Genomic DNA, 18,846 nt, shown 5'->3' on the forward strand with positions numbered 1-18,846 from the left:
AAAAACCTAAGGCAGCTCTATGCACAATAATTGTACCTGGGTGCAGGGTCATACTCACAAGTTTCCAGGCACCGATCATATACTAACTCATTAAACTCTAACAATCCTATGAGAAAGATGTTACTACTATCTCCATTTTAAGGATAGGGAAACTGTAATTTATCTAAGACTGCTAGATAAATTGTGGGAGACGGGATCTGAACTCAAGCAGTCTGATTCCAGCATCCACGCTTTTAACCACTACATGTCTATAGTGACAAAGAAGATAGTCATCATATATTATTAAATGAAAGAGTCTTGTTCATCAGCAATTTTTGAAAGAAAACAGATGTTCATCCTTTTACATTGTTCTGGATTTACCTCTCAGTTCCCATCATCTTAACTGTAATCCTCAAACCCGTGTTAAAAAATCTGTATGTACATATACATATATATGTATGTAGATAGGTAATGCATGCTTACATATTCATAGACGAAAGCATGGAAGGAAGATCTTACACTGAACTTTTATTATGGTTACCTCTAGGGATGGAATCATGAATGGATTTTCTTTATCTCTATGTTTATATGCACACATAAGACATCAAATGAACCATTGTCTGAATGCAAAGAACCTATTCTGATAAAAAATTCTCAGCCAACATGAACTGGCTAAGATTAATTCTGATTGATCACGTCTAATCTATTACAATGTACTATACGCTGTGATTATTGAACGTTTCATATGATAAATTAAATTTGGGGGAATATATCTAACCTACCTAATGGACACTGCCAATATCCTAAATGATCTGATGATGCTATGTACTATAGTGAATCATTCTTTTAGCTCAAAGCCTTTCTATGAAGACTATTTCTAACCCAAAAGAAAGCAGCTCCCATTCAGAAAGTAGGTGCCTTTAAACCATACTGAGCAACAGAGACCTTCACCTATAATTATGCTGCTTAAAAATATTATAAATTCAGCTTTGCCATTACTAAGCCAAAAGACTTTAGGCAACCTGGGGTCTTGGCTCCCTCAGTTATCAGCTGTGGGAGAGAATTATATAGTTTTCTCTGGTTAACACAATTCACAATTCTCTTACAAATAACACCTGGATATTTAATGTGCTAATGGATAACTTATGTTGCGCTCATAAGCACTTTGAACTGTCCCTAAGTTTGTTTTATTTAATATAAACAAATATACATTATTTTCTATGGCTTCTTAGATTAGAAGCTAAAAGTTAGTCACTGTCATATATGTTTGGGATATTCTTTTTCCAGGTGGAAAAAGATCTGGTCCCGGCAATCAGATCAATTTGGTACACTTCAATTCAGCCTATATATACTGTCTCTAAGACAGCCCCAAGATTCATACAAGGAAGGGATGTAAATATGGGCCACTAGTGGGAAAGCTCTCCTTTTTACCTTCTCTAACTAGGCAAGTTCTCCAAGATGACACTAGATGAACATCCACGTATTGTTACAGAAGATACAAAAACCTTTCTGCCCTGTGGCCAGAGAATGTCCTCTGCACAGGTGACATCAGGTTAACATGGACAAAAATAAATGAAAATAATGCAATCAAACCAAAAGAACCTGCTAATCAGGAAAATAACTGACCAGGCAGATACACTGCTGACACAGAGTATAGGTCAAATATACTTATTGGAGGAAATCCTGGGTGACCCCCAAAAGACAGAGTAAGTGTGTGCTAAGAGCACCAGTAAAGAAGAGTCAGCAAAATAATGAAGAAAGGCATTTTGGAAAAGATATAATATCTGAGGCTTAAAAACAAATTAGACAAGATAGGACAAATCATAACTTTGTTGGACTCCCTTACACTTGCTTTACGGCTAAGTATTGTTTGTTGTCTGAATTACATAAAACTTTGACTGCTTGGGCATTCTAAAAGTCTTATCCCAGCCCTATACCGAAAGTTCTTAGGAAGTTTTTGGTTTTGATTTGTCCTAACGACAAAAAACAAATAAAAAAAATTAGAGGTAGAGATCCATGACTTCATTAAAAGACACATGCAAATATGTTTTTGTTATTTTATTAAAAACATTTTTTTAATGTATATTTATTTTTGAGAGAGAGAGTAAGTGAGCAAGCGGAGGGTTAGAAAGAGAGGGAGACAGAGGATCCAAAGTGGGCTTGGTGCGGACAGCAGACAGCCCAACGAGGGGCTTGAACCCATGAACTGTGAGATCACGGCCCAAGCTGAAGTCAGACACTTACCTGACTGAGCCACGCAGGTGCCCCGTTTTTGTTATTTTATTGAAGAAATTTCAAATATTTTCCTAACTTCCAAAATAACTTTAGTATAAGAATTGTTCATATCTAAACTCAAAACTCAAAATAACTTTAGTATAAGAATTGTTTGTATCTAAACTCATTATTGAATGAACAATTTAAAGTACAATTTATGAACTTCACAAAAAACAGATGTTTAACAGAATAGGAGGTGAGGAGAGTACCCCACTTCTTGATGTACACAAGACCCATATTATGTCACGTCTTTGTTTTGGGTCAAGGTATTTAAGTACGGAAATAAAATATCCAGTGGCTCTCTGAAGACTTCAAGTCATTATCTTTTGGAAAATTTGGAAGAATGATGGGGAAGCTAGACACAAATTCTGAGTTACCCTGTGAATATAACTGTAATCACAATAATGACAGCTAACATTTATTAGGCAATAAAATGTTCTAGACACTATATTAAGGATTTTTATATATCATCATATTGAATTCTTACAATAATCCCATAAATTAGTGTCTATTATTATCTCAAAACTCAGGGTCTGTGCACTTACAGCATTTTGCCCAAGGTCATACACCAGAGCTGAAATTAGATCCAAATCTGTCCAAGTCCAGGGTCTGGAATTTTAACAACTATGTTTTATGGGGAAAGGGTGAGTCTGCATTTTTTTTTTTTTAATAAATAAGGCAATTTTCGCCTTCAGTAACAGAATGTCATCTCTGACTGAAGGACAAAAACTGACTGACTGGATTACTTTCAGCAACTCTGCAGCAAGTGTCTTGCTATTACCACACTGTTAAAGCTGCACGGATATGTTGATATAAAATCCAACAAGGTAATTATAATTGAATTCTAAAGTGCTTATAAGTTTCTAGCTCTCAGAGAAAGAGGTGCAAATTGAAATGTAGCAGTTTCTTTTTTAGTCAGTATATTATAAAAGCTTGCTAATAACTCAATTCTATGTTTAGGTACCTCCAGGGATGTTATCATGGTAAGAAATATTTTAAGAAAAAGGCTGGCATCATTTTGACAGAAAACAGGATTTTTCTCTTACATCATCCAACTCATATGAATGAAAACAACTTTATATGTTACTGGAAGGAGTGCTAGGATAGTAAAATTAAATAGATTATAAGAAAAACAAAGACACAAACTCTAAATAAACAACAAAGGAGAGAATCAGAGTTCCTCACAAAAGTCTTCTGTTGTGTTCAAGAATCTAGAATGAGTCAAAGGCTATACGTTTGAATTATGCCCAATTTAAAGATAAAAACAGACTTACCTTTAGGAGAGCCAAGGCTACATGAAAGATAATATTCAAACCCTGAAATAGAAAAAAAGAGTCCAAATCAATACTGCCACATCTACCACTATTTTATTAAGTTTCCCCAAGACTTCCATGCATCTCTAATAAAATCCCTAATTGCTTTTATCTTCACATACAATAATAATTAAACAATGAGATTTTTTTTTTGAAAGGTATTTTCCTTCTCTGAGGCTTACTGCACATTTTTGGTGCCATTTAATTAACATTCACATAAAATGGTTATTTTTACAGTAAATTATTTTCCTTCAATCCTTCAATAAATTATTCAATACATTATTTTTCCTTCAATTTCTGGATTATCTGCATGGGTCTAAGGCTTGTGAAAGTCAAGTTCTTTGATCAAGATGGCAGTGATGCAGAAGTCTAAACTTATTCCATGGAATTCCTAAGTCCCAGTATATACATCTTGGTGAGGTAAAAGGCCATCAGCAGACAAAACAAAACAAAACAATGTTGCTGATAACTGGGACGGGTTGTATGGGAGGAGCTGTAAGCATCTCACTGGATTTCCACCACTGTTCTTACTGCTTTAGTTCTTGTTTGCTTTCAAGTAGTATTCGTGCAACTAGAGGTGTAATTAGGGGCTATCCTCTAGACTTCCTTTTCCTTTTTCCCCCCTGAAACCCAAAGCAACATCTCTTTAGGAAGAAACAAATTAAACACCTCGTTAAGAAGTCTTACTGGAGCTGAATTCTGAGCTCTGAGCTCAGCCCAGGGGCTCTGAAGTGATGTTGAGATGTTAAATTCAAAAATACAGGACATCTTAAATGCTCAAGATGACAATCAGAAACAAAGTTGCCATGAAATATGCCATTTCCTCCCATGGAAGTCACCATACAGGAGAAGAAAGATCTTTCAGGTATGAGTTGACATCTCCCATGAGTCCAGGGTCTGTCTTTGTGCCTTCATCTTGGTCACAAATACAGTCTATCTGCCTTTTAGATATGGCATTGTACCAGATGTGTTACACAAAGAACTACTATACCAGATGTATTATGCAAAGAACTTTTTTTTTTAAGTTTATTTATTCATTTGAGAGAGAGAGAGCGAGAGAGACAGAGATGCACAGAGAGAGAGGGAGAGACAGAATCCCAAGCAGGCTCTGCACTGTCAGCACAGAGCCTGTCATGGGGCTCGACCTCACGAATGATGAGATCATGGCCTGGGCCAGAACCAAGAGTCTGATAATTCATCCTACTGAGCCACCCCGGTACCCCTACACAAAGAACTTCTAATAAACCATCCTTTTCCTATCTCCAAAATCAGAAGCGAGGATTAAAACTAGATACTTAGAGTGAATCCCTATTATAATTTGCTTAACTTTCATAGTGAACTACCCAAAATATGATTTAATGGTATAAGGGGTGAATGATTAATACGAAATATTTGGTTCGAGGTCTGGGGTTTACTCTGTTAATTCTTTAAGAACTAAAAGCAGCAGGAAGTATAACCAGGCCAGAAGACAAAAGCAAATCATCACAGTTCATTATCACACCAAGCAATGATTCTGGACTTGATCACAATTTATCAATTAGAAAAGAGGAGACTATTGTAGATCAAAAAACCTGGGTTATAATGAAGCAAAATTTGCTTTCCTAATCGAAATTTGTTTTTTAATCTCTTAAAAATTTTTTTTAATATAATTTATTGTCAAATTGGCTTACATACAACACTCAGTACTCATCCCAACAAGTGCCCTCCTCCATGCCCATCACCCATTTTCCCCTCTCCCCCACCCCCATCAACCCTCAGTTTGTTCTCTGTATTTAAGAGTCTCTTATGGTTTGTCTCCTTCCCTCTCTGTTTGTAACTTTTTTCCCCCTTCGCTACCCCATGGTCTTCTGTTAAGTTTCTCAAGATCCACATGTGAGTGAAAACATATGGTATCTCTCTCTGCCTGACTTATTTCACTTAACATAACACCCTCCAGTTCCATCCACGTTGCTGCAAATGGCAGGATTTCATTCCTTCTCATTGCCAAGCAGTATTCCATTGTATATACGTAAATCTGGGCCCTCACCCATTAACTGCTGTGCGCTGTTGCCAAAACGCACAGGCCAAGCCTGCTGCCCTGCTCTTTCCCCTCCACCCCACATCACAGCTGCTTGCCAGTGGTGAATTCTCACAACCCCAGTGCTTATCAGCTGTAGGACTAAGTCCACTATGTCTCTGGATCTTGTTCTCCTAGTCACTGCTTAAAATGTAAGCCCCTCTTGTCTCCAGTTCTCTAATCCTTATAATGCTCTGGCTTTTTCCTCCTAACTTGGTCTCCCACCCCTCCTCTCCCTCCCAAATCCCTTCAGGGTACACTTTGGAGACTCCACATTCAACCGACTTTGCTATATTCTCAACCCCCTTGCTTTCACAGGAATAGTGAAATCTCACAGATTCTCATAACAACCTGTATTATGATTCTCACTTTTCAGAATGTGGACTTGACTAGCCTAAGCTTATATATGGATTTAGTAGAAGCCCACGATCATCCCCCACCTCTTAATGTCTAGTTTAAGGGCATTTTTACCACTCTGTGCTGGCATGACATACATAATACGTGCTTATTTGAGGACCGGAGGACTAAACTATACTAGCTATCCTAAAATTGCTGAGATTTATTCTTCTCCCAAGGAACCCAAGTAGAGCAATTTATTATCTCAAAGTCAAACTACTGGATAATAACTGAGCTGTGAAAAACACCAAGAACTTAGACATTTTTTTAAAAAAAGTTAAAGACCTCTAGAGAGCCAAAACAGCTCTAACACCACAAAAATTTATTCAAATATTTATTTCATATGCACTTTGAATTTGTTTGGTGATACGACTGTAGAGTTTATGGGTATCAGAAGTAGCCAGCTAAAGGACAAAGTGCATGGTAGATGGGATTAGGGACAAATAGCCTATAGAGACAGGTGTCAGAATTAAAATATTAGATCTCACAGAAATACAAGATACGTTTTTAAAAAAAACTATTCAAATGTATAGTTGTCTGGGCCCATTTAGTGGAACCAATAATCCTACAGTTTACCTTAGTTCATGATGATAATCCGATAGTATTAATGAATGCTTCCATGTTCAAAATATTGTACTTAAGAAGGAAGCATAGCATGTGTTTAAATGAAAAGTAAGTAATGTTTAGTTTGGGAAACTAAAGCGGTCCCTTTCAGTTACCAGAAACAATTTATATAGGGAAACTCTCTAAACCAGTTTAAGGTACTCCTGCATCTGCCATCCATAAAACATCCATAAAACAGACAGAAGTAAACACTTCACAAGCCTTAAACTAAAGTAGAAGAGTGTGGTCACACTGCGCAAACAGGATACAGCATTTGGTCAGTTTAAAATTACAGCACCACATATAGGTTGGCTTTGAGATGACAATGGCAGGGCAAGCTTTGGTCCTCAGACTTGGAGCCAACAATAAAGTGAATTATAAGGAAACAACCCTTCACTCTACCAAGCTACCACGAACGAAATCCCCTGTTGTTACTTAACTGTCCACCCACTCTTACATGATTCAATCTTTGACTAATTGAGCTGAAATCTATTTTTTGAAATACACTTTAAAAAGAGAAAGATGTCCTATATTTTCAAGATGCCTCTCCTTTTCAGGAATATGTGATCTGTAGCAATTTTTTAGGTACTGAGGGGTAAATAAGTGGTCCTAATAGGGCTCAAACAGTAAAACATTTGGAGAACAATGAAGAGTAAAAATAACGAATAAATGTGTTGTTGTGGCTACCTCTCATTTATGATACAAGGTCTAACTCCAAGTTCAATATAATAAATAAGGGCCAACATCCACATATTATCTATGTGCCAAGAGCTGAATTAATCACAATGAAAACATGCCCTTATTTCATCCCACAAACCTCAATTCCATTTTAATTCCATCCAAATGAAGATTTAGAGAAATCAAAGTAAGTTTCCCAAGGTCACACAGCTAATAGGTGGATTTTAAACTAAGCAGTGTAATTCTAGAAGTTGTTCTCTTAACCACCAAGTTAGAGAAGATAGCCCAATAAATAAGTGAATGGATGAATATATCCTTTAGTTGGGGGTTTTCAATGTGCCTTCTAACTCCTAAAGAATTAGTGATTCCTTCCCTTTAAAAATTTTTTTCTTAGTGTTTATTTATTTTTGAGAGAGAGAGAGACACACACACAGAATCCGAAGCAGGTTCCAGGCTCTGAACTTTCAGCACAGAGCCTGATGTGGGGCTCGAACCCACGAACTGTGAGACCATGACCTGAGCTGAAGTTGGACACTTAACCGACTGAGCCACCCAGGTGCCCCCGATTCCTTCCATTTAACGTAAATTTTGAAAGCAGAGGGTAGAAAGATAACAAATAGGTGACTTCTACCAAAACCAAATCTTGTAATTTACACCATGTCGAAAACACTCACAAAAAGCAGCTGACTGCTTGCAGGATATAGGGCAATATAAACTCAGCATGCTGTGGCGAGAAAGGGTCACCACCTTCCTCCAGTGACAACACACTGTAATCAGCCTCGTGTGCGTGAAGAAGTGTCTCCTTTACTGACTGGAAAGCTACGGTTTCAAAATTGAGTCACGGCCCGGCAAAATGTTCCCTTTAAAGAACACCTACAAGTAACTGCCCCAAATTAAATAGTTTCTCCAAAGTGCGGATCGCGGCCTTCCTGGGTAGGCCAACAATCAAGCACCCACAAACCCGTGTGAAGGAAGGCTGACAGCACAGCGCTCACTGAAACAAAGACACGAACGTTTGGCTCTGATGAGCAGGCAATCGTGAGCTCAGAGGGAGCTGACAGACTGTGCGAGAAGCTGTCCAAAGCTACGCTGACAGCGCTGAGAGCAAATGCTGAAAAGGTAGTTAGTGCCAAACAGTGCCGAGTGTGCTTCAGCACCCGGCTCCTCAGGGATCAAAATAAAAGGGAAATAAATAGTATGTGGGAATGGAAATCCTAACCACAAGGCAGGGAGAACCGATCAAACCAGAAGTAGCCAAGGTAAAGGGAGCGGCCCACAGACAAACACGGCCAATGCTAGAGGAAATGCGAGCTGCCCTTCCGACCCAACACAGGACATACCGTCCCAGGAAGTGGTGACGACTCAATGAAACAGCACAGAAAAAGCACATCACAGGAATTGAACACTTGCTAAGTATTCAGTAATTTACACCAGCATACGTTATTAGCTTTGCATATTGATTGCCTGTCATGGCTGGTATTTTATCTTTTTTTCACTTAATTCTCTGAGTAACTCCATGGCATATGTGTCACTGCCACCATTTTAGAGATGAGCAAACTGAGGCCCAGAGACATCACTCTGTTAGTAAATGGCAAAGCCAGGACTAGAACTTATGTCTGTCAGATTAAAAAAAAAATCCATAGCTTTTTTTCACTAATTCAATACTGATTATGTTTGTCAGACAAAAAAAAAAAAAAAAATTCCACAGCTTTCTCACTAATTCCATCCATCTACTGCAAATTCAGTGGGACTTTGGTTAGTGTCTGTAATGAATTAAGGACGTTCTTAATTCTTTGACACTTCTCCCATCCAGAAGTAAGGTCTTTGACCTCTCCTCTTGAATCTGGGCAGAGTATACTACTGCTTTGCCCAACAGAATATGGTAGAAGTGAAGTTATGCCTATATTCTGGGCCCAAGCCTTAAGGGTATAAGCTTCCACTCCCCATCTCCTGGAGTGTTCCCCCCCACTCCCACCACGTGAAGGTCAGCCACCACCAGTTATATTTAGACCCTATGCTCTAAGAAGCTAAACAAAAAGTAAAGGGTCTGCAGGACAAAATGCCATCCATAAAAAACAGAGGCCAAGGGGATGCCTGCCTGGCTCAGTCAGAAGAGTGTATGGCTCTTGAGCTCGGGATTGTGGGTTTGAGCTCCATACTGAGTGTAGAGATTACTTAAAAATAAAAAAAATCTTGGGGCGCCTGGGTGGCTCAGTTATCGTGATCTCTCTCTTCCCGAGTTTGAGCCCCGCATCAGGCTCTGTGCTGATGGCTCAGAGCCTGGAGCCTGCTTTGGATTCTATGTCTCCCTCTCTCTCTGCCCCTCCTCCCCCACTCATGCTCTGTCTCTCGCTCTCAAAAATAAATAAACATTAAAGTAATTTTTGTTTTAAATAAAAACATCATAAAAAAGAAAAGAAACAGAGGCCAAGAATCACCCAGATGCCACACACGTGGATCAACAAGTCGTCCTGACAGTGAATCCTGCAGCCTCAGGTGTCCCAGTGGCTGCCATGTGGGTCAGAGGTAAACCACACAGCTGAATCTTTCTGAACTTCCTGACTTATGAAATTGTGAATAAAATGAATGGTTGTTTTAATTTTTAAAAGCCTTTAATTTTGAAATAATTTCAGATTTAGAAAAAATGTGCACAAATAGTGCCAAGAATCTCGGCATACCTTTAACTTGGCTTCATCAAATGTCAACGTCTCACATAACCAAAGTACAACTATCAAAACCATGAAAGCAGTATTCAAATTTTGTCTGATGTCCCACTAATGTCCTTTTCTGGTCCAGGATCCAATCCTGGACCATGTCTTACATTATGCTGTCATGTCTCCTCAGTCTGCTTTCATCTAGGACAGATGGCAGATCAAAGTCTTTGTCTTTGATGAACTTGATACTTTCGAGGAGTACAGGACTCTATTTGGTAGAATGTCCCTCAATTTGTCTGATGTTTCCTTATGATGAGATTTAGGTTATGTATTGTTGGCACAAACAACACAGAATCAATGTTGTGTCAGTCCATATCATATCAGGAGGCTACATATAATATCAACATGTCCCGCTTCAAAATCATTGTTTAAAAGCCACTCAGGTTTAGTGCAGCTTCTAATGTACATCAGGCAACCAGAACATAATCCCTCTGAGCTTCTCTTTGGGTGAGATAAATTTCTTACTTTTGTGATCTACAAAATGCATTTTTCCACACACACACACAAAGTGTGAGATAATTACCACGCAAACAAAAAGAAATACTGGCTGCTCTTAACACAGAGGTCTAATAGCAAGAATAGTGTAACACATTAACCCAAAAGTATTTTACCTTATTTTCATTCTCATAGAGTAAGCATTTTAAAAATTCCATCTTTTAGGATGACTAAATAATGGAGTTTGATGGCGTACCCAGTAAAATCAGGTTGTATTCTAGGTTTAGGGTTTTGTTTCTGGATGCCCACTAGAGGTCAGGATTGCAGCACTGAAAACAAAGCAGCAGCTTAAAAAAGATGTCTGGGACCTTCACCACAGCCTTGCGTATAAATTCATCTAAGTTCTAATGTTTGAAAGCCCTCACGGCCAAGTCCTCCCTTAGGCCTGCTACCTGTTTACTAATATAGTATAAACTACAAAAAAACTTGCATGATTCCAGCCTTCCCTTTCCCCCAGTTTCCTTAATGTTTTCCATTTTTACTATAGATTCATTTGTTAGTTTTCTCATGAGTAGAAAGAGTTCAAGAATGTGGAGGATAAGAAATAGATTTAACATATGAATGCATCTGTCTGGTTGTGGGTGTTTTTTTTTTTAAATCTTTGCTTGACTTGCATTTGTTTTTATAAATGAACTACTAAATAAAGTCACTTCTTAATTATGAGTGACTCTGGGAAAAACTCTTAGTAGTTTGTGAAATCTGAATTAAATAAACCTTTTAGTAACAAAGGAGGTAAAATAAGAGAAATAGGTCAAATGAGAGGTTTTGACAAATATTTACCAAATCTGTGTGCCAGGCGTTCTGAAGACTGCTTAGTATATATAATCACTTGCATGTTTACAGTGATGGATAGGTCATTTCTCCATCAATGGACTCCTAAACTAGGACTGGCGATAGAAATATAAATAAGCAACACATTAACCCTGGCTAATAAAGGAGAGGTGTGACCTGGAAAGCATTTTATGATGCCTTATTGGTAATGAACATTAGCAATCACCCTTCTGTTTTCAATCCCATTAAGTCATGATAAGCCCTGGATTATTCAGTCTTCCAGCTACAATTATCAGTCAACCCATCCCAGGCTGTGGGGATGTTTTTGATGCCCTTCATAAAAACAGAGAAGACAAAGACTCCCACCAATCTCTAACTACCAGCTGATCTCAATCCTTCTCTCCCTCCAACCTCCTGCTAGAGTTTCCATTGACCCAATCCACCCTCTTTTCTAAAAAAATAAAAATGATCTCTAAAAACCCCAAAACACATTAGCCTAAATTCAACAAATATGTACAGAACACCAACTATGTATTCAATATGGCATGGAGGTGTTCTGAAAATTTAAAAGAAATATGTTTTAAAAAATCAATAGATTTGGGGAGACAAGTCACTTGCAAAGGTTAGGGAACAGAACACTATTTGGTATAATGTGCCAAGTTACTTTGCTGGGACTCCCCACAATCACACACCGCAGAAAAATGCAACAGGCAATTAAAATGTGCAGGAATAACTTGGGTTAAGAGCAGTGTGAAGTCTTCTTCGCAGCTTGACCTAATTCCAACCGATGAACTAAAACACAACAACGATGATGATGATGATGATGATGATGATGATGATGATATTAGCTACTAACATTTACGATCAATTAACATATGCCAATAATTGCTTTTAGAACACTAAAAATATCATTTAATTAAATCATGAGAATGTAGAGACTGAGGCACATTGCTAACTGTTCACCAACTCGCTCAAGATCACAAATGGTTGAAGCTGAGATTCAAAAACAGGTAGTCTATATCCAGAGACAGTGTTAGAAATGACCATGGCATACTATACATTTTCCTTAAATCTGAAGCTATTAAAGTCAGATTAAGATTGCTTTAAAGGTTAGCTGAATTAACAATGAAGATATTTTAATATTTAATTTTCAGACTAAACTGGCTCCAAAAGACGATTAGTTAAGAAATGTGTGAGACTGTATCAATTTATCATTAGAAGGTATATGTTAATATATCAACTTGTGCAACATTAAATACATGCTTGTGATGTAATAGAAAACATATTGGTTTCTGTTCCAGTTATGGGCACAGATATTCCTGAAACCCTTGTATTTTCCTAAGTAATAAGAACACTAAAAGCATCTCTTGTCCTAATATTAAGTCTCTGACCCCAATTCCTGACACAGGGCTCTTGAAACCCTTATAATTTCCTAGGTGGTAGGAGTGTCTTTTGTTCCAATGAGGTGACCCTGGGTGGGCTCTTAAGGTAGCTCCTTGATGAGAGCCTGTCACCAGAAAGAAAAACCATGAGTGGAAGCTTGGAATTTCTCCCCTACTAACTCCCATTTTCTTGAGAAGGGAGAAGGGCTGAAAATGGAGTTATCAATTGATTCATCATAATTAATCACGCCTACATTAAAATGTATGCCTCCATAAAAATCCCGATGGTACGGAGTTCAGGGCTTCCAGGTCGGCAAACACATCCATGTACTGAGCATATGACACGCCTTTATGTGTCTCTTAAGGAACTGGTCAACTGTCTACATTACTGGTAAGTAAATGTTCCCCTGAGTTCTATAAGCTGCTCTAGCAAGTTGACTGAAACTAAGGAGGGGGTTATGGGAACTTCTGATTTGTAGCCAAAATGGACATAAGTTGTGGGTAATCTGGGGACCTACTTGTGTTTGACATCTTAAGTACAGTGGTAGCAGGCTTGGGGTACTGAGCCCTTAACCTGTGGGATCTCAAGGTAGATAGTGTTAGAACTGAGTTATGTTGTAGGTCACCCAGCTGGTGTTGCAGGAAAAGCCTTTACACATTTGGTGCCCAGAAGTGTCAGCAGTGAGGTGTTCCATGAGTGGGGTAGCAGTATGAGAGCAGAGGAGCCACACAAGGAAGAAACACACAGGAGATGGGCTGAACTGTTTTTCCTCTGCAATGCTAATCCAGGGAATCCCAGCCAGAAGACTTAGACCCACAGGTAAGTTGTAAGGTCCTCTTTGATAATGCTTTCAGCTGGTTGCTACCACATCATGTACCATCTGCTAAATGATCTGACACCTTTCCATGTACAGACACTACAGCACTTTTCTCTCTGCTGAATGCCGGGATTTCATTGGTGGCACCCACTGCCCACAAACTCCACCCTTTTTGGTGACCTCATAGCTGTGGGGAAATGAACACTAGGTTCTTCTCAAGGAACTCCCCCATATTAGACCACGCCCTGAACCTCTGGACCTTCTGTATGATGTCTTCTCTACCTGGAACATCCTTCTTTTACTTAGCTACTCCTCTCTCTCTAGGTCCGAGATTAGATGCTAATTCCTCCAAGGAGGTTTTCTTGGCATTCCATGGTTGGGTTAGGTACCCCTTATTAGGGCTCTTTAAAAGCATCCTGGACTCTCCATCCATTGCTGCGTAACTACTCATTTATCTGTCTCTCTCTCTCCTTGTAAGTTACATGAGGGCAGAACCCTGCTTGTACCTTTACTGATGTATTTCCATCACTCAGGACACTACCTGCAACAGAGTAGGTTCTCAGTATTAGCTGAATCAATAGATGTAATGAATAGGATTGTTGGAATCAAGGAAATAGAGCTTTCATGAGAATCAAGAATCATGAAATGTTCCTCAAAATAGCTTCTTTCTACAATTTATTGATATTAATAGCATACTCCTTTTGGCTGGTGGGCCTCATTTGCAGGTTATTTGGAAAGAAAAACAGATTACATTCAGTTCCTTCTTAAACATGAAAAGCGAGCTTCTGAATAATAACATTAAAATTCAGACATGCTTTCTTTCATCTTCTACTATCCCAGAAGCTTCACTACCTCTTTCCAAATCTGAAAACAAGGGTATAATGCATCCGGGTGATGTTCTCAGGAAAGGAAAACCAATCACACGTTTATCACTGTCTTCGGAAACAAGCAGAAGCTGAAATTTTAAGTACTCCCAAAGCAGAACGAGGGGGGTGGGGAACCCAAACACAACTCAAGAACTTGCAGTCAAATATACAGTTGAGAGAATTTAAAAGACTCAAGATACCATATGTAATTTGCTTGGTGAGGAGTCTGGTGAAAGGCTGCAACCAGACTAACACACTCTGGATAGATGACTCCTACCCCATCCAAGGATGAAGTCCTGAGGTGTCTGTCATGCTGGGGAGCCGTTAATGAGTATATTCATCTTTGGTGACCCTTTCTCTTTCTTCTGTCCTCACTCAGTACATGGGTAAATGTTAGCGAAGCTTAAACACTAGAGACGACAGGGGCAGAAGTAATATAGGAGGCAAGTACCGAAAAAGAGTTTAAAAATTAAATCAGGTAAACAGCTCCACTGTTGCCTGCCACGTCTCTTTGAAGGATTTACTAATTATAGAAACTCACAATTTTTGATTTAATCACCAGATGGGGCATCTCTATCTTTTCTCCACCTCCTGCCCCCTGCCACTTAGAGCCCCCAGCAGACTGGTCTGAATAAAAAAATGTATTGCCAGCTTTAAGAATTAGGATGGACAGATGCTGGAGACAGCCAAGGAGCCCAAGTTTCACTCTGTCTCAGAGATAGGTGTGGCATCTTTCTGCCAAGAACTACATAGGATTTAGCACCAAACTAACTGCACCATTTCACAGCAGCCATTACGTGGTAAAATCTTAACTACAGCCTTTATAGCACTTTGTGGCAGAGAACTTCCTGTGCAATTCAATTGTAACAATATCTGTCAGGTACAGAAGTTGATTTTACTACCTCCATTTTACAAAACACCTCAAATGTGCGAGGTGGTATTTTTAAGTTCACAGAATTAGGACCCGAATGACAAGCTTCCTGATTCTAATCCAGCTCTTTTACCATCAGCTGAGTGGTTGACCTCCTGGGGTGCTTTTTTGTTGTTGTTGTTTTAAATGTTTATTTTTGAGAAAGCACAAGTGGGGAAGGGGCAGAGAGGGAGACAGGATTCAAAAAGGGCTCTGTGCTGACAGGCTGACATCAGCAAGTCCCATGTGGGGCTTGAACTCACGAACTGTGAGGTCATGACCTGAGCTGAAGTCAAAATCTCAACTGACCCAGTGCTACCCAGGCACCCCTCCCTGGGGGGCTTTTATAAGACACTGAGGCAGGAGTTCAACCTTGGATCAAAGAAATATGAATTTCTTGGGGGTATAGCCTGTCCACTTGTATTTTTAAGAATTTCCCAGGAGTCTGATATGAATCCAAACTGAGAAGTGAGCAGTACCTAAAGTTTTCAAGCCAACTGCACGTTAGAATCACCTAGGAAGTTTTAATAATACCTCAAAGTCTACTTTAATTGGTCTGGGTGGGGCCAGGTGATTATAATATACAGCCAGGTGTGAGAATCACTGTACAATACCTCTAACAAGCACATCTTAAAATTCTTTAATTTAAAGTCCACCTCTAGGGGCGCCTGGGTGGCGCAGTCGGTTAAGCGTCCGACTTCAGCCAGGTCACAATCTCGCGGTCCGTGAGTTCGAGCCCCGCGTCGGGCTCTGGGCTGATGGCTCAGAGCCTGGAGCCTGTTTCCGATTCTGTGTCTCCCTCTCTCTCTGCCCCTCCCCCGTTCATGCTCTGTGTCTCTCTGTCCCAAAAATAAATAAACGTTGAAAAAAAAAAATTTAAAGTCCACCTCTAGCTACTTCATACTATTTAAAATGTTTCTGAGGGAGGGGCCAAGATGGCAGAACAGCAGGGAAGTTTTCTGTGTGTCTCTTGTCCTTGAAATACAGCCAGATCAACACTAAACCATCCTGCACGCCTAGAAAACCGATTCGAGGATTAACGCAACAATCTTCACAAACTGAACCAGAGAACTCAGCAGGTACTTGGCACAGAGAGGTGAACTGGGGGAGAAAACTGCAGAGGGCAGGGAGCTGGTTTTGCTTGTGGGGAGAGGACAGAGATGGGGGGGAGTACGGGAAAGCACCCCCTCTCCCAAAGCACCTGGAGAGAAAAGGAACATATGCAAGAGACTGAACAAAAAAAGGAGAAAGGAAAAAGGAGAGGGTTTAAATTCCATTAGGACTCTATAAACAGGGGGAGCACAGAGTCTGAAACTCTGCAGCTAGATACCTGGCTGTGCTCTGGCGGGAAGAGCAAATCTCCAGGAGGGGAGAGCGAGGTCTGAGTCACATGGGGAGAGGTGGTTCCCCTGCTGGGAGGACATTTGGTAGAGGCTGCCCTCAACAAGTACAAAAAGATCAAGATCATACCGTACGGATTTTCAGACCACAACACCATGAAACTTGAAATCAACCACAAGAAAAAATGTGGAACGATAACAAATACTTGGAAACTAAAGACCATCCTACTAAAGAATGAGTGGGCTAACCATGAAGTTAAAGAGGAAATTAAAAAGTACATAGAAGCCAGTGAAAATGGTAACACCACAGCCTAAAACCTCTGGGACGCAGCAAAGGGAAGCATACAGTAATCCAGACCTTCCTAAAGAAGGAAGAAAGGTCACAGATACACAACCTAACCTTACACCTTAAAAAGCTGGAAAAAGAACAGTAAATAACACCCCAAACCAGCAGAAGACAAGAAATAATAAAGATTAGAGCCAAAATCAATGCTAGAAAAACCAAAAAACCAGAACAGATCAATGAAAGCAGAAGCTGGTTCTTTGAAAGAATTAACAAAATTGATTTTAAAAAAAGTGTGATCAAAAAGAAAAGGGAAAGACCCAAATAAATAAAATCAAGAATGAAAGAGGAGAGATCACAACCAACACAGCAGAAATACAAACAATAAGAGAATATTATGAGCAATTATATACCAATAAAATGGGCAATCTGGAAGAAATGGACAAATTCCTAGAAACATATATACTACCAAAACTGAAACAGGAAGAAATAGAAAATTTTAACAGACTCATAACCAGTAAAGAAATCGAATTAGTAATCAAAAATCTCCCAAAAAACAAGAGTCAAGGGCCAGATGGCTTTCCAGGGGAATTCTACCAAACATTTAAAGAAAAGTTAACACCTATTTTCTTGAAGCTGTTCCAAAAAATAGAAATGGAAGGAAAACTTCCAAATTCTTTCTATAAAGCCAGCATTACCTTGATTCCAAAACCAGACAAAGACCCCACTAAAAAAAAGAACTGTAGACCAGTTTCCATGCTGAACATGGATGCAAAAATCCTCAACAAGATACTAGCCAACCAGATCCAACAATACATTAAAAAAATTATTCACCACGACCAAGTGGGATTTACACATGGGATGCAGAGCTGGTTCAATATCCACAAAAACAATCAATGTGATTCATCACATCAATAAAAGAAAGGACAAGAACCACATGATGCTCTCAATAGATGCAGAGAAAGCATTTGACAAAATACAGCATCCTTTCTTGATAAAAACCCTCAAGAAAGTAGGGATAGAAGCATCAAACCTCAAGATCATAAAAGCCATATAGGAAAGACCCAACACTAATATCATCCTCAATGGGGAAAAACTAAGAACCTTCCCCTTAAGGTCAGAAACAAGACAGGGATGTCCACTCTTGCTGCTGTTATTCAATATAGTATTGGAAGTCTTAGCCTCAGCAATCAGACAGCACAAGGAAATAAAAGGCATCGAAATCGGCCAAGAGGAGGTCAAACTTTCACTTTTCGCAGATGACATGATACTCTATATGGAAAACCCAAAAGATTCCACCAGAAACTGCTAGAACTGATACATGAATTCAGCAAAGTTCCAGGATATAAAATCAATGCACAGAAATCAGTTGCATTCCTATACACCAATAATGAAGCAACAGAAAGAGAAATCAAGGAATTGATCCTATTTACAATTGCACCAAAAAACCATAAAATAACTAGGAATAAAAACCTAGGAAAAAACAAAAAGGTGAAAAATCTATACACTGAAAACTACAGAAAGCTTGAAAGAAATTGAAGAAGACACAAAAAAATGGGAAAATATTCCATGCTCCTGGATAGGAAGAACAAATATTGTTAAAATGTCAATACTACCCAAAGCAATCTACATATTCAATGCAGTATCTATCAAAATAACACCAGTATTCTTCACAGAGTTAGAATAAATAATCCTAAAATTTGCATGGAACCAGAAAAGACCCTGAATAGCCAAAGCAATCTTGAAAAAGAAAACCAAAGCTGGAGGCATCACAATCCCAGACTTCAAGCTATACTACAAAGCTGTAATCATCAAGACAGTATGGTACTAGCACAAGAACAGATACTCAGATCAATGGAACAGAATAGAGAGCCCAGAAATGGACCCACAAACATATGGCCACCTAATCTCTGACAAAGCAGGAAAGAATATCCAATGGAATAAAGACAGTCTCTTCAGCAAGTGGTG

The 18,846-nt window shown here is 39.1% G+C and overlaps 1 protein-coding gene across 6 annotated transcripts in view; it reads right to left on the reverse strand.

The window, feature by feature from the left end:
• The window catches only part of RABGAP1L (RAB GTPase activating protein 1 like), a 770,330-nt gene that overhangs the window by 207,502 nt on the left and 543,982 nt on the right, over positions 1-18,846 (reverse strand). For all 6 annotated transcript variants that reach the window (XM_047076973.1, XM_047076974.1, XM_047076971.1 and 3 more), the window contains one exon: positions 3,528-3,569. In XM_047076973.1, coding sequence (XP_046932929.1) covers positions 3,528-3,569 — 42 coding nt within the window. The remainder of the gene's footprint in view (positions 1-3,527; positions 3,570-18,846) is intronic.

The sequence above is a fragment of the Lynx rufus genome, unplaced genomic scaffold, assembly GCF_022079265.1.
Source record: "Lynx rufus isolate CCGP_SWC_20201006 ecotype Redwood Valley unplaced genomic scaffold, mLynRuf1.p SCAF_15, whole genome shotgun sequence".
NCBI lineage: Eukaryota > Metazoa > Chordata > Mammalia > Carnivora > Felidae > Lynx > Lynx rufus.